Below are 14,617 nucleotides of genomic sequence, written 5' to 3' on the forward strand. Positions count from 1 at the left end.
CACACACACACACACACACACACACACACACACACACACACACACACAGTGAAGTATTGATGGGATCTTTGTGTTCCTGTGTGGAGATGATGTCGTGGCAGACGTAGTAAAGACGATCCCAAACTCTGTTGGGGGTGTAGCAACTCATAAAAGTGATATAAGCTCCAAGGGGCCGGTCAGCTGGTGCTGCATGTATTTATGTACGTTTGTGTGATTGCAAGGCGTTCTTGAACTGCTGACCATGCTGATGAAACGCAGCGAGTGGGCCCGTTGCCACGACAGCAGGCCATATGTCATTGTGACAACGGGGTCGGGCCAGACTGTGATGGCACTCAGACACACATGCGTGCACACACAAGTTATTAAGACTCTCAAAGAGCATAAATCATAGAAAATATAGAAAAACGCACTCGCTGGGAGATAAGGACATCCTTTAGGGTGGTGCACTGACTGCTGGGAGTTTGAGTCTTTTGAGAATGAAAAATAGGTCAGAGCAAATAAAACTACAAGAGAGAGAATCTGAGCGTCTCCATCTGCTGTGAGCGAAAGGAAAGATGGTGACTTAGAATGGGTGCCAGCATGAGATGACTACTGGATGTGGATTAATGCATCTGCATAAACAAAATTAGAGAGAAACACTGAAAGAGAAAAGAGAGGAGATCTCTGGCTGGAAAGGTCTGAGGGCTACACAATGACTCAAAGTTATCAGTGTCACTCTCGGCAACGGATGTGGCAAGTAAGGAAACGGCATTAGGAGACTTGGTGTGCTTGCACTGATGCTGTTAAAGTGCACCTACGCAGCTGGTGGAAATGGGGACCTACGTAGCAGTTAGCCTGTGATAGCCTCGGTTAGCATGCAGCTGCATGCCAGAGTACAGTTGAGCAGGGGGAGGGGGAGAGCTGCAAGCTTCTGGAGCAAAACACATACAGACACACACTTTCTCAGCAGATAACACCACACATGCACACCAGCATTGACATATTAACCAACCAGACTGTTTCTGCAGATGATGTCATTACAGAAATAAACTTCATCCCCATGTAGGAAGACACAGACACATGCATGCTCAGACAGCATTGAAACTCAAAGACAACAGTCCAGCTTCCGGCCAACTCCGTAAAAATGCACCTACCCTCGTAATTGACAATCACAATGGCCAGCATGTAGTCTTTTCCCAGCATCATAGTTAGCTAGCTGCCTCTCATACAGCAAAACCCAATGCTGTAACCAAAGAGAGAAGCCCAGACAGAGATGGAAAGAGAGAGAAGGAAGCAGAGATCAGAGTGAGGGGGACACCGCAGCAGAGGGGGTGAGGAGACCAAGAAGGGAGGGAGAGAGAGAGAGAGGAAGGGAGGAAGGGAAAGAGAGAGAAAGAGAAAGAGAGAGAGAGGAGGGGGGACAAATCAAGGCAGAGAGGTAGAGAAAACATGACGTGACGAGAGAGGCAGTAGGAAAAAAAAATGGGGAGAAAGAGTGAATGAGAGGAGGAGCAAAAAAAAAGGATGGAGAGCCTGCGACTGAGGAAAACAGGAGTGAAAGACAAACATTTATACGGGGGGGGGGGGCCGTTTCCCCCTGCAGGCGAGCTGTGTTTGCTGCTTGTCTCTCCCCTCTCTATCTAGAGCATCAGCCACATCAACAAGAAGACAAAACAAAAGAAAAAAAAAGAAAAAGAAAAAGAAAGCTCTACCCTCCCTTTCCTGTTCAAAACCAAACATGCAGCCGGGGCACATGGAAGGAGGCTAAAATGTGGCACAGTCATCCTTATCAAATTTCTAGGTTTATTATTTTCTCCCTTTTTTTCCAGCCTCTCTTGGTTGTCCTGGCAACCTCCAAATCGGCTTTTATTCAGCATCTCATCCAGTGGAGGTGCGAGGACGAGGTGGGTCAGAGAGGTAGAAAGACATGTAACTGTCTCAAACACACTTTGAGCATCACGCGTTGCTTTTTGGCACTAATCACCATTCAGTTATACTGTGCTTGAGTTAAGGGACCAACCTGGCCGAACACTGGTGTACATGTAGTTGTCCCCTGTCACCACAGCCAGTAACTGTTTCCTACAATGGTTGGTTGGGCAATGGTTGTTGGTCCTTTAGCTTAGCTACTAGCTTGAGTCAGAACAGAGCAGGAACTTTAATTTTGTTTGCTCTTTGTGGTGAACTCCACTGTTCTCCACTGCTGCTCTAATCAGCATTGGTTTTTGGACAGACTACACAGTTGCATGTCCCAAAATACTTCAACTACCTACACAAACTATCACGAATGCTGTACCATGAAATCTGTTTTACAGCACAGGATGTTATGTGATAATGTTAGACTTCTATAAATAGGGCTTGAAGGACCCTCTTAGACTCTGTATGCAGAGTGTGTGTGTGTTTTGACACCTTTGTGGGAAAACAGGGTCATACCAACCCTCTAGCCCACAATCCCCACAGAGGAATCTATCACACTGCTGGGAAAACAACACAGATTTGTCAACGTGAGTTTGACAAAAGCAGATAGGGGGCACTACAGTATGGGCAACTAGGAGTTGGATAGATACACTATACTGCCAAAAGTACTCTCTCATCTGCCTTCACACGCACATGAACTTGAGTGAAATCCCATTCTTAAATCATAGGGTTTAATATGACGTCAGCTCACCCTTTGCAGCTATAACAGCTTCAACTCTTCTGGGAAGGCTTTCCGGAGGTTTAGGAGTGTATTTCCAGGAATCTTTTCACTATTCTTCCAGAAGCACATTTGTGACACTGAGAAGGCCTGGCTCGCAGTCTCTATTCTAATTCATCCCAAAGGTGTTCTATCAGGTTGAGGTCAGGTCTCTTTGCAGGGCAGTCAGACTCGCTCATCCATGTATTTATGGACCTTGCTTTGTGCACTGGTGTGCAGTCATGTTGGAACAGGAAGGGATCATCATCAAACTGTTCCCACAAAGTTTGGAGCATGAAATTGTCCTAATGCAGTCAGGGAAGTTCCGTTTTCCTGGAAATAGCTAAACCCAGAGTCATGCGTCAGATTGTCAGACAGAGAAGCATGATTCGTCAGTCTAGCAAACACGTCTCCACTGCTCAACAGTGCAGTGGTCGCATGCTTTACACCACTGCTTGGTGATGTAAGGCTCGGATGCAGCTGCTCATTCATGGAAACTCATTCAATGAAGCTGTCTAGTCACTGTATTTCAGCCAAGCTGAAGCCCACATGAAGTTTAGTGGTCCTGCGACCTGTGCACACTATATGCTTCAGCATCCGCTGACTCCAGTCTGGGATTTTACGTGGCCTACCCCTCGTGGCCGAGTTGCTGTCATTCCTAATCGCTTTCACTTTGTTATAATACCACTAACAGCTGACAGTGGAATATTTAGTAGCAAGGAAATGTCACAACCAGACTTGTTGCACAGGTGGCATCCTGTCATGATACCATCCTGGAATTCATGTAGCGCCTGAGACCGACCCATTCTTTCACAATGTTTGTATAAGCAGTCTGCATGCCAAGGTGCTTGATTATATAGGCCTGCGGGGATGAAAGTGACATATACAATTTAACTAGTCATTTGCTTCCTTACTGAGCTCCTCACTACACACATCATGGTCCTGGTTCTCTTTTTTAAATGACATTGCAAATAAGCAAAGATGGATCTGAAAGACTGTTACTTTCGTTTATTAATTTTCTGTATAGAAACAGGTATGTAATATGAACAGTGCCATACACGCCAGCATTTATAGCCTTAGCTAATTTGCGATGCACATCCCTAGATGGGCTTTTATACACAATGAAATCCTGGACAAATGAACACATGAAAATGTAATCCTGAAATCCAGACAACACGACAGTAAAACTGTAAAAATGCAAGCTGCTGGTATTCCAACTTGTAGAGAAATGAGTTACACAGATGCTCAGAGCTTTCAACTTGAGACTGTGAGTCATCAGAAAGCCAAAAAAAAAAAAAAAAAAAAAGCAGCAGTACAACTCACCGACTCAGAAAGACGGCACTGTTTACAGCCGAGACCACAGCCTCTTCTTCCTGTTAATCTGGAGGCTTTGTTTATATGACAAGCTATGAGGAACACTAAAGTGCCCATATGGTTATGTTGCAGGACCGGCTGCTGTTCTGCAGGAGCACGGATGTGTTTTGCTAGTCTTACACTAAACCACAAGTTTTAAGTGCCCAGAGAAAAACTCCATACCCAGATTTTAACATAACGCTGGCAAAGAACAACAGTGAACTGAAGAGACCTGCAGACGTAGCCAACATGCAAATACAAGAAAGCAAGAGACCTGCAACAGATGGAGACTCTCAAACTCTAAATATCACGCAAAAGTTTATCCTCACAGCTTTGTAACAATGAATAATAATAATATTAATAATAGTTCATTAGATGGCAAAACTGAGTAGCTGTTTGCAATCTAAACAATACCATTTTTCCCAGATATTTTATATCTAAAGGTTTAAACAGAGAAATTATCTGCAAAGTAACCAAAGACAGAGAAGAAACATACAGATGTAAAGTAGGGCTACATCTGATTTCTTTTCTATGTCTATATATTAAATATTAGTCAGCGTCATCATTATGCCCATCATTACAGGATGAGAGGAACAGAAATTGAACAACTAAGAATATCTCAGTCACTCTGTGTCTCAGGGATATTACTTTTTCTGTATTTTAATTAATTTTTAAGTCAAATTCTAGAGTTGCGCTTCTTTCAGTTACATTTTTATTTAAAATTGTTCAGTATTAGTCTTAATTAGTTTTCATTTTTAAAGTTCAGGATTTGCACACACAGGGAAGGTAATTATTGTAGTTGTTAAAACTAAAACTATGTTAGACTAACAGCAGACTACAGCTTTTCTCTTGACCCAGCTTACAGGTTCTTATGGAAAGGTTATCCATTATCTAATATTTGCAGAGACCAGATGCTCGTATTCACAGATATATAATAGTGATGAAGCTCAAGGTAGCTGATCAATACAGACGAATACAAGTGCAACAGGGGAGAGGAAAGCAGCTCCATTCTGTGGAGCTTTAAGATGAGGGGGTAAAAAAAACAACATCTAACACACCAAGATATTGGCAGCTAATTTATGCATTAAGTTAAGGCTGGTTCACACACATATGATCAGGATGAAGCTGGAAACAGGACACAGCTGATCTGGCACACCAACCCCCATGAGGTTACAAGGGCACTTCCTGTGCCTGAGGGATTCTGGGAGATTTACTGGAGGCTGGAGTTTTTGTTATTCTGTTTAAGCAATGCTTGAGCTCTGCATATCTATGAATGGACACACACACTCTCAGATGTGCACGCACACACACTCTGGGTAAATGGAAACATGTCATCAGTAGAGAGGACGGTGAAACCGCTAAACAGCAGGAGGGGGAAAACCCCCCAAAACACAACATACCACAGTAGCTGACATAAGACTCACATAAAAACTACACTGAATATTTGTAAATATCAGTAACGTTTACTGCATTAAGGCTTCATGGGCTCTGTGTGTGTCTGTCCGTGTGCGTACCTGTCTCCTCTGGCGAGTTGCTCTCCTGGGACAAGGTAGTCCAGCTCAACTCTTCGTCACTGGGGTTCAGATTCTGGATGCGGTTCAAAGCACAGTCTGTCTTTGCGCCAGTTCTTCTGTCCTTCTTCGTCTCTGGAGAGGAGGATGAGGAGGAAGAGGAGGGGCAGGAGACCATGGAGAGCAGGGGAGTGTCTTCTGGACTGGCTTGCTTGGGTGGGGAAGGAGGAGGGGGTACTGGAGAGTTCTTGCCAGATTTGAGGAGCTTGAGGTTGGAGTGGAGGTCAGAGATGAGCTCCAGGCCTGGAGAAACTTTGTGGTTCTTCACAGGGGGTTCACTGTCTACTGTCAGTAAAGGCTTCGTCTCCTCATCTTCCTCTCCCCCCACCATCTCATCTTCCTCGATCTTCATCTTTAACATCATTTCCTTCTCAGACAAGATGCTGATGTCATTGGTGTCCTCTGAGTCAAAGTCCAAATCAGCCGTGCTGCTGCTCAGTTTGAGCTCCACAGTAGTGTTTATGTTACAGTCCAAGTCAGGCTCTGTCGTCTGCTCAGCCTCTACATCACTGTGAGTATCTGGGTGAAGGTTGGCATCTTCCTCTCGATCATTATTAGTAAGAGTGCGACTGTCTTGTTCCTCTGCCACGTTGACATTAAGGTCATCTGCTATTATTTCTGAATCCATCAAATCAGGGTCAGTTGTGTTTTTGTTGTGGTCCTGGCCAGCTTTACGAAGCTGGTTCACCCCATTCTTTGCTAGTTTGGGATTGTTGGGAGTGGAGGACTGTGACGGGGATGACGATGGAGATGATGATGCCGATGAGGGCGGCACCACTTCACCGAGGCCCATGGCGGCCTGGATGCTGGTAAGCGCATACTTCTTCCGACATTTGGGAGGAGTGGCGGAGCCTTGTTTGATGACATCGCTGGTGAGGAGCTGGTTGTGTGAAGAGCGAAGGCTGAGTGAGGTGGGGGGCGTGGCGGCAGGGCCGTTACGATTGGTCACGTCTACTGACATCATCGTTGCACCAGACAGATCACCTGAAGTAGAAAAAAAATAAATAGTGAATTTAAAAACCTAAATATCCACGTGTTAATACACAGACAACACACAGGTGAGACATCACTGTCAATAACATCTATGTTTGTTTAAAAAAAAAATTACTATCAATGCCAATGCCTTTTCATTTTCTTACACATTATGTTAATTTATTCATGCTGCTGCCAATATCGACTGTTAGGTTCTCCATCTGCATTCGCTGCGTGTGTCAGACTCATAGTACGTCGCCCAAACTTTTTTTAACTTTGTTCAACTAACCACCAAATACAGAATGAACAATTTGAGAAAGCACTGCAGGTCCCTAGTTGTGTTATGTAATTTTATTACGTGCCATCCTAAGATGTTATGGCGCCAGTCGCCACTAGCCTAGGGCGCTGCAAGGAAGAAGGTTCCTGTTACTAGCAATGCTAATGTTAGCACTTGTGGGAATAACGTGTGGCACTGCATGTGTGTCTTCAACCTCATCCATTAGCGTGGACTTAATTTTGCCAATATTTTTACTCGTTTTTAATCCCGGAAACTAGCAAAACCAGGAACATTGCTGCTGTACATCCACACAATGGATTTGAAATGGAAAAAAATCAAGACGTGACTGAGCAGGTGGACTTTCAGCTGAAATTCAAGCTTTTTAAACAGGCACGCTTAGTTGAGCTAAGGTCAGACCCATGGGTTGCTTTTGTAGTGCCTTTTGAGTTATTATTGATCTGTAATATAGATAACCATAGCTTTTGTGGGATCTGGGCAGATACTTCAAGCAGCAGTCATATCACGATAGACTCAGATGCATAACATGCCCGCGCCATAACACCGCCTTACCATGATGGACAGATGATGTGGTACGCCTCCAGTCTTCTAAATACTGTTCTGTTGCCACCGTGTTCATACACATTCCAGTTGATTTAATCCTTTCAAACAGTATTTTGATCTTTTCTCTGATCTAAACTCTGATCTCATGTTTCTATTTAAGCGTCAGTGGTTTGCATCTTGAGGTAAACTCTCCATATTTACATTCATGAAGACGACTGTTGATTGCAGACTTTGGACTATGACAACTTATCGCCTACAAGAATGCTCTTGGCTTGGCCAAATGGTGCAAAGGGATTTTGTTTACTCCACTTTAATTATCTTCTGTCGTCTTTGAGGCCTTTTGCTGTTGCTGAGCTGGCCAGTGCATTCCTTCTTTTTGAGAATGCTCCAAGAGTGGTGGTTAAATCAACAATTAAGTTTCTGCTATCTCTCTGATAGGACTGTTTTGTTTCAAGTCTAATGAAGCCCTCCATCGCTTGCATCAACACCTCTTTGACAGTTCTCATTAAGAGTTATCAAATACAAATTAAACACTTTGATCGTGCTGAATAATGAGGAAACAAAAGACAAGTGGCTATAAAAAGGCTTATCAAACAACTAGCTGATTTTTTTTTTTAGCCTGTAAAAAAAATGGACATATGGTTTAAAAAAAAAAAAAAAAAAAAAAAAAAAAAAAAAAAAAAAAGCGAAAAAAGATCAACAACAATTGTGATTCTTAAACTGGCAATGCAATAGTTTTTCGCGCATCTTAAATTTAAGCCAAAAGTATATCCTTTGATTACAGTCTCATTTCAAATCAATTGTGCTGGTGATAAAAAAATAACATTTTAAAAATGGTTTAAAGTCAGGTCCATAATAATAAGTGATGTGCATGTAACAAATTATTAAAAATATATGTCATTTAAAGATTAATAAGAAAAAGGTCAGCCATCTTCAGCAGTGAATAAAGTCCAGTGACTTTAAGAAAAATACATTCTGTTCTGTTAACTTTTACAGTTTGAGCTGCTACAACATGTCTTTTATTTTTACTCATTAATGCATAAACGCGCTGCTACCAGCAGCTTTTAAAGTGGAATGTGGAGTCACATAAATCCACAGAAGTAAGTAGAAAGTTCTGCAGGTGACCTAATAATACCAAAGCACTAATTTATAAGCACAAAGATGGCGGTTTACTTCATTCTACCGACAACAGCACAAATAATAGCAGGTCAACAACGAGCAGCCTTTTTGAAGAGTCGAGTAATCCACCAAATATTAAAGCCTAAGCGCAGGTTTTACGGGTGTTCGAGAGGCAGCTGAAGGAGAACTGATGTGTTTTGATATAAGGGTGAACTCATCTGTTGAAAATTGATGGGGGCCGTTTAGTCTTGTTGAGACAGCTGTTCATGACCGGTACCGGTCCGAGGCCCGGGGATTGGGGACAGCTGATCTAAGCACAATTACGAGCATAAATATGCACATTTCGATTGTCTCTGCATGCCAATGTGATCTTGCAGAATTTGTTAATGTACAGAGGTGCACTCCTGCTACATGGTCGACTCTGGATCCACTGTAGACTCAGGATCTCTGACTGGAAGTGTGACTAAAACCCTGAAACGCTGCAAACACACCAGAGCTCACTGTAAAAATGACTTTGCTCCTTATCTTATCCTTGCGATTCTCCTCCTCCCTCCAGCACCCCACACCCAGCTCTGCTTCATTAAAATACCAGCATTACTTAGAACCCAGGATTTGTGGGTCTCTGCTCTAAAACAGAGACTCGGCAAAGAGTCAGAGGTCAGAGCTGAAGCTTTGGTACCCTGCTCACAGCTTTGAGCCATCCAGCCATGCCAAGTACACTCAGATAACATCCTACCCTCTAATCTCAAATAAATGAATACTCCTAACAGCAAGTATCACAGCCACATCTGTCTGTGATACTGTCAGTGTTAAATTCAGAAGAAATTTGCAGTAAACTGCATGCTTCAAACCTTAGTAAGACATGACTGCGTGAGTCATTGAAATACTTCACTCCAGAAATGCCTAAAAATACATAAGAACAACCTCTAGATTTCAATTTGACCACAACTCTCGTTTATGACGTTTGAATTGTCACCAGATTAGGTGAATGTGGTCACTTTATTTCTTCACTTTGACAAAAAAAAAAAAAAAAAAAAGCGGGGTTGCTCGGTTGCACCCCAGAACATGTATAGTAACATATTTTAATATTAAAATATGAGGCCATCTGTCTAAAGCTCTGTCTGAAGCTTAAATGAAACTGGGTCGTTTAACAGGACAATGATCCCAAGCACGTCAGCAAATCTACAACAGAATGGCTGAAAGAGAAAATAATGAAAGTGTTGCAATGACTCGCAGTACAGACCTCAACCTGATTGAAATGCTGCGGTGGGAACTGGGAGAGGTGTGCAAAAATGACTGCTTCAGTTTATCGAGGTTTGCAGGCAATAAGTAAAGATGACCAGACCAAAATTCCTCCATAATAAATGTGAGAGACTGATAAAGTTGCTCAGAATACAAGTTACAGTCGCTGTAGGTGGTTCAACAAGCTACTGAATCATGTGCTTAGTTTTTCACAGGACTGAATGACTGTACTGTATCAAGAGAATGTTTTTAAGTACTCCAAGTTATTTGTTTTTGTGACCCAATAATAAACAGACTGAGGGTGTGTGTGTACGTACCTGACAGGTCTGTCATACACTGGCTGTGGTCACTGTTCAGAGTTATGTGGACTCAGATCTGAGGGGGGGAAAAAAAGAACAAAATGATCAGAAGAAGAATGAAAAGAATTACGAGAAGTTGTTGGATTGCCCACAGAGACCGCATTCATCCATGTGAAACCCACTGACAGCTGGTTTCTATGGAGACAACACAACACTGTGATAAAGCAAGGATGCTGGCCACAGAAATCAAAATGATTAAACGGAGACTATGAATCAAACATGGAGGAATCAAAGAAGAAATCAGTCGATAGGGATCTCAGACGTCTTCCATACTGTGTCCCTCACACACACGGACCTGAGTACGTCTGATTCTGCATGTATAATACAGTAATAAGGGAGACGGAAGAGGTTTCCGAGACAGCAGAAACTAAAGTGGATATCCAAAGCATTTCTGAATAATTAAACAAAACACACATAATGATAGAGCTGCGGTCAGGGGTATAGAAGTTATGTTAGCAATGCTAATCTACTGTTGCTGTAAACACTAAGCTAATCCAACAATGCTTCCTTCCTATCATAAAGCTAAGGTGGTATCTTAAAGGTGGGAGGAACCTGGAAATGATCGTTTTCTTATCAGGTTTGAAGTCAATCCAAACACTGAAGCAGTCCACCTGAGTCACTCCAAGGAAAATCTGTCAGTGCATTTTTGATGAAGACTAGCACAATTATATATTTCAGCGGCCTACCCAATTTTGACCTACCATAACGGTAGGTCAAAATAGGGAACTTTTGAGGTCGTCTTATCACTAAAAGTTATTTAGACAATAATTCTGATACAGAAATCACAGCTCTAAGGCAAGCCTGAAAACGTAGGTTAAAGGCGAGACATGTGCTGTCCAGTAAAAAGAATCTCTATATAATATTATTCCTACATTATTTCAGTTCAACAGCTGCATCACATGCAAGACTTTAAAAAAAAAAAAAAAAACAGAAACAGGCCTTTATTTTCAGTCACTACTACAAGAAAAACAGAAAAGCACTTAGCTGTTGCATACCTGAGAGCTAAGGATGGTGGAAAACTCCAGGATGGAGCAGGTCCATACTGGTAGTCAATGGTTCTTTCTTCATCCAATCATGGCTTTACTGAAGCAGCAGCAGCAGCAGCGTCCTGAGGGAGAGAAACATGAAATAGGATTAATGAGAGAGACTGAGAGACGGGTGAGCAGAAAGAGCGAGAGGTCTGAAGGGCACAAGAGGGACAAATAATAAAGACATCAATTATTCACAACCTCAATCAAACAGGAATACACAAGATGGGTGTGTATGTTTGGATACCGTATATATATATGTGCATGTGTGTGAGAGAACATAAGGTTCATTTTGTAGAGAGCTCATATTTCTCTCTTTTGGTGCAGTCGGGCCAAACCTTTGCTGACTGGAACCATCATAAACTTAATGCCGCCGGAGGCTTGTAAACTCTCCTCTGCTTTCCAACACACACGCGCACGCACACACAGCAGACTTTTGGACAGTTCTTATTAACACACAACTATGAGAAGCAGAGAGAAAGATAATGAGTATAGTTAGAATGGACCATAAAAATCCCACTTACATCTGGCTGAAGGGCTGGGAAGACCCTTGGACTGATTTTAGGGTAGGGCTGTTCGATATAACATAAATATCGGATGACGATATAAAAACGTCTATAGTTTCATTTTAGGCTATCGTTTGTTTCGTGGTGTCACAAAATAAAGAGTTTACGGCAATATTTTTTCATCGTTTTGACGGTCACTGTAGTGGCTATATTAATTTCTTAAAGTTCTCTCTTTCTCTTATATTTTATATAACCACACTACAGACGGACAAGCGCCTGTTTTTGTTAGCAACAACGACGGTAACAGCATCGCGTGTTCGCTTGTTTATTTTCCACATAAACCTTTCACAATAAAGCTCAAGATCCTGTTGAGACAAAATAAACTGAATCATGTGAAAGAGTATGCAGAGTATTTATGGATGAAAAGCAAAAAAAGAGCTGTCAGGTGCTAAAAAATAAACCTTAGACTCAAACGTTAGAACAGGCTTTTCCCCGCAGCACGCTGTGTAATAAATACTCAAAGAAAACTGTGGCCGTTACAACTTATGTCTAAAAATGTATCGTTTCATGCATCAGTTAAAACACTCGTCTCCAGGTACACGACGCACAGCTGGAAACACTTCCCACAAGTCGAGCAGCCCGAGATTCACAGAATTTACAGAAAATGTAAAATTTGTGATTTATATCGTTATCGGACGATAGATGTCTTATATCGGGATATGAATGAGATTTTGGTCATATCGCACAGCCCTATTTTAGGGTGTAAAAATTGTAATAACTTCAGAAACTGTTTACCTTATAGCACGGTTATGTTTAAAAATCATCAAAGTGGCTTACGGCAAAAGATAACTTGGAAATCAGCCCACCTAAAAGATGTTATTGCATCATTGGATAAACAAAAATCAATTTTTTAATGGTTGCTAATTTCAGAACAAGAATAAGGGATTCACGACCAAAATGAGGGTCCCAGCCCTGTGATGGGTCATGAAAGTACTACAATTTGGCCACGATAAACCATATATAGTATTAATGTATTCAAAAAAAAAAAAGTCTTTTGTAAATTATCTTTAAATTTGAGTTAAAGATTTAAATCTTCAAAAAAAAAATACATAAGAGAACTAAAAATCACCTTCAACAAGCAAATCGCCAGAAGATCAAAATCTACTTGATGAAAACAGATTAAATATTTCATTTTAGGCTTCTGTAACGTTATCATTAAAGATTTGAGTGGTACACCAAAGATTTTTGGATTTCCAAATTAGAGATTTGTCTCGAGTGATGGTAACAAACTGCTGTTCTGTGGATTAATCTGTTGGGTTCGGCGTCGTTCTGCGTTTGCTGCCACGAGGCAGAAGCAGCTATTGGGAGAGCTAATGTAGCATTTCACACCTACAATGCCAGCAGCTTTACTTTGCGAGTTTCTTACTTGACTGCAAAACTGTAGGCGAGTGAGTTCACGCAACACTCGCAACACAAAGATGTTTTGGCTTCTTTCTTGTGCTCCTCATTCGTCCTACCGAACCACTCGGAGGGAGGCTGGTTCAGAAAAACCTGTTGGAAAGCTTTTATAAACACTCATGGCAACATAACCCAGTGTTGTGAGTGTGATTAATATCATGTCACGTCATTTGTCTCCTATTAGCAACACATGCAATGCGTGTCTGAGTGTGCAAAAGAACAAAACTCTAACTAGCCTAAAGCTTCACTTTGAGCTGAAATGTGACCAGTGAAAATAAATTAGATTAATGTTGCCAACAAATGCAATACAAATTCAGTGAATTCTTCTTCTTCTTCTATGTATCAGATAAAGTTGCATTGTTGGTTCATGTTCAAAACGAGCCACGGCTAAATGCCAATTTCAGGACATGTGCTAAAGTGGAAATAAAGGAACCAAAGCAACAGAGCTGCAAAACATCCCATAAACAACAAAAGGTCTCCAAGCTCACATCATTTTTCTACAGGTTTACATAACTGAGCAGTGTTATGAAGTTCACATACATCCATGAATGTGATTGTCAATATTATTTAAAACTTGAAACATTGACACCAATCTGAGTATCAACTTACATAACAGTCAAACATCTGGTTTGTCTAAGTGTTACAGCAACTGTGATAAAACACTCACACATCTGAGGAGAAGCTGTATAATTTTCACCAGCTGCACATACTCTAATGCTTTTTTCATTTTAATGGTTTATGTTGGGACACGCAAGATCGAATGGACTACACTATCTGCCATATCAGGTGTAAGGGTTTAAAAACTCCTGGGAACAGCAACACTTTAGGAATCACACCGTGAGCAGGCACAGATGAGTTTTGAAGGCAACTCAATTTTCATGCATAATCTGAAAATAGAAAAAGAAAAGTTCAGACAAAGACAGAGGGTTGGTGTTTAAAAAAAATTGAAATGTTGCATTCTGGGATTAAAATTACAAGGCATGCTTGGTTACTTGGATCCTGCTGCAACAAGTCTGCATACCAGAGAATATATGTGACTTTGTGGGTATTTGCACAAAAGGGTGTCCACACTGAAAACAAATGGATAGTTTGCTGCAGTGTCTGGCAGTTTGGATATTTGCCTTAAACCTAAGCAGCATTTGCAGTTCATCCCTACGCCTATGATTTGGGAGAAGGCTTGAGGAGAAAGGAGGCCATAGCAGTCTAATCTCAGTTTTTCTTAGTTTGTTAATACACACAACCAGATCTATTATTATTATTATTATCATCATTATTATTGTTATTATTAAAGTAATCTGCACCAACCACCACCTCACTGGAAATCAAGTCTGCACTTCCCCTAATGGCCTTTTGAGCCAGGCTTCACAATCGAGTCAATGCACACAGACTCTAATGTCAAAATGCCCAGCTCTTACAACACCTGGAACCCTCCCGTGTCCTCCTAATGTACTCTTGTTTTCACACATCACTATATATCAATAAAAATGTGGTTTGACAACTAATAGAAAGGGTAGGCAGAGA

The 14,617-nt window shown here is 41.5% G+C and overlaps 1 protein-coding gene across 1 annotated transcript in view; it reads right to left on the reverse strand.

Annotated features, from left to right (window-relative positions):
- apbb2b (amyloid beta (A4) precursor protein-binding, family B, member 2b) overlaps window positions 1–14,617 on the reverse strand; it is a 51,067-nt gene that overhangs the window by 22,145 nt on the left and 14,305 nt on the right. The window contains exons 2-4 of the mRNA XM_013912908.1: window positions 11,100–11,212; window positions 10,063–10,120; window positions 5,518–6,558 (exon numbers count right to left, since the gene is read on the reverse strand). Coding sequence (XP_013768362.1) covers window positions 5,518–6,558; window positions 10,063–10,078 — 1,057 coding nt within the window. The 5' untranslated portion in view covers window positions 10,079–10,120; window positions 11,100–11,212. The remainder of the gene's footprint in view (window positions 1–5,517; window positions 6,559–10,062; window positions 10,121–11,099; window positions 11,213–14,617) is intronic.

This window comes from Pundamilia nyererei, unplaced genomic scaffold (genome assembly GCF_000239375.1).
Source record: "Pundamilia nyererei isolate P.nyererei 1_Seehausen unplaced genomic scaffold, PunNye1.0 scaffold00107, whole genome shotgun sequence".
NCBI lineage: Eukaryota > Metazoa > Chordata > Actinopteri > Cichliformes > Cichlidae > Pundamilia > Pundamilia nyererei.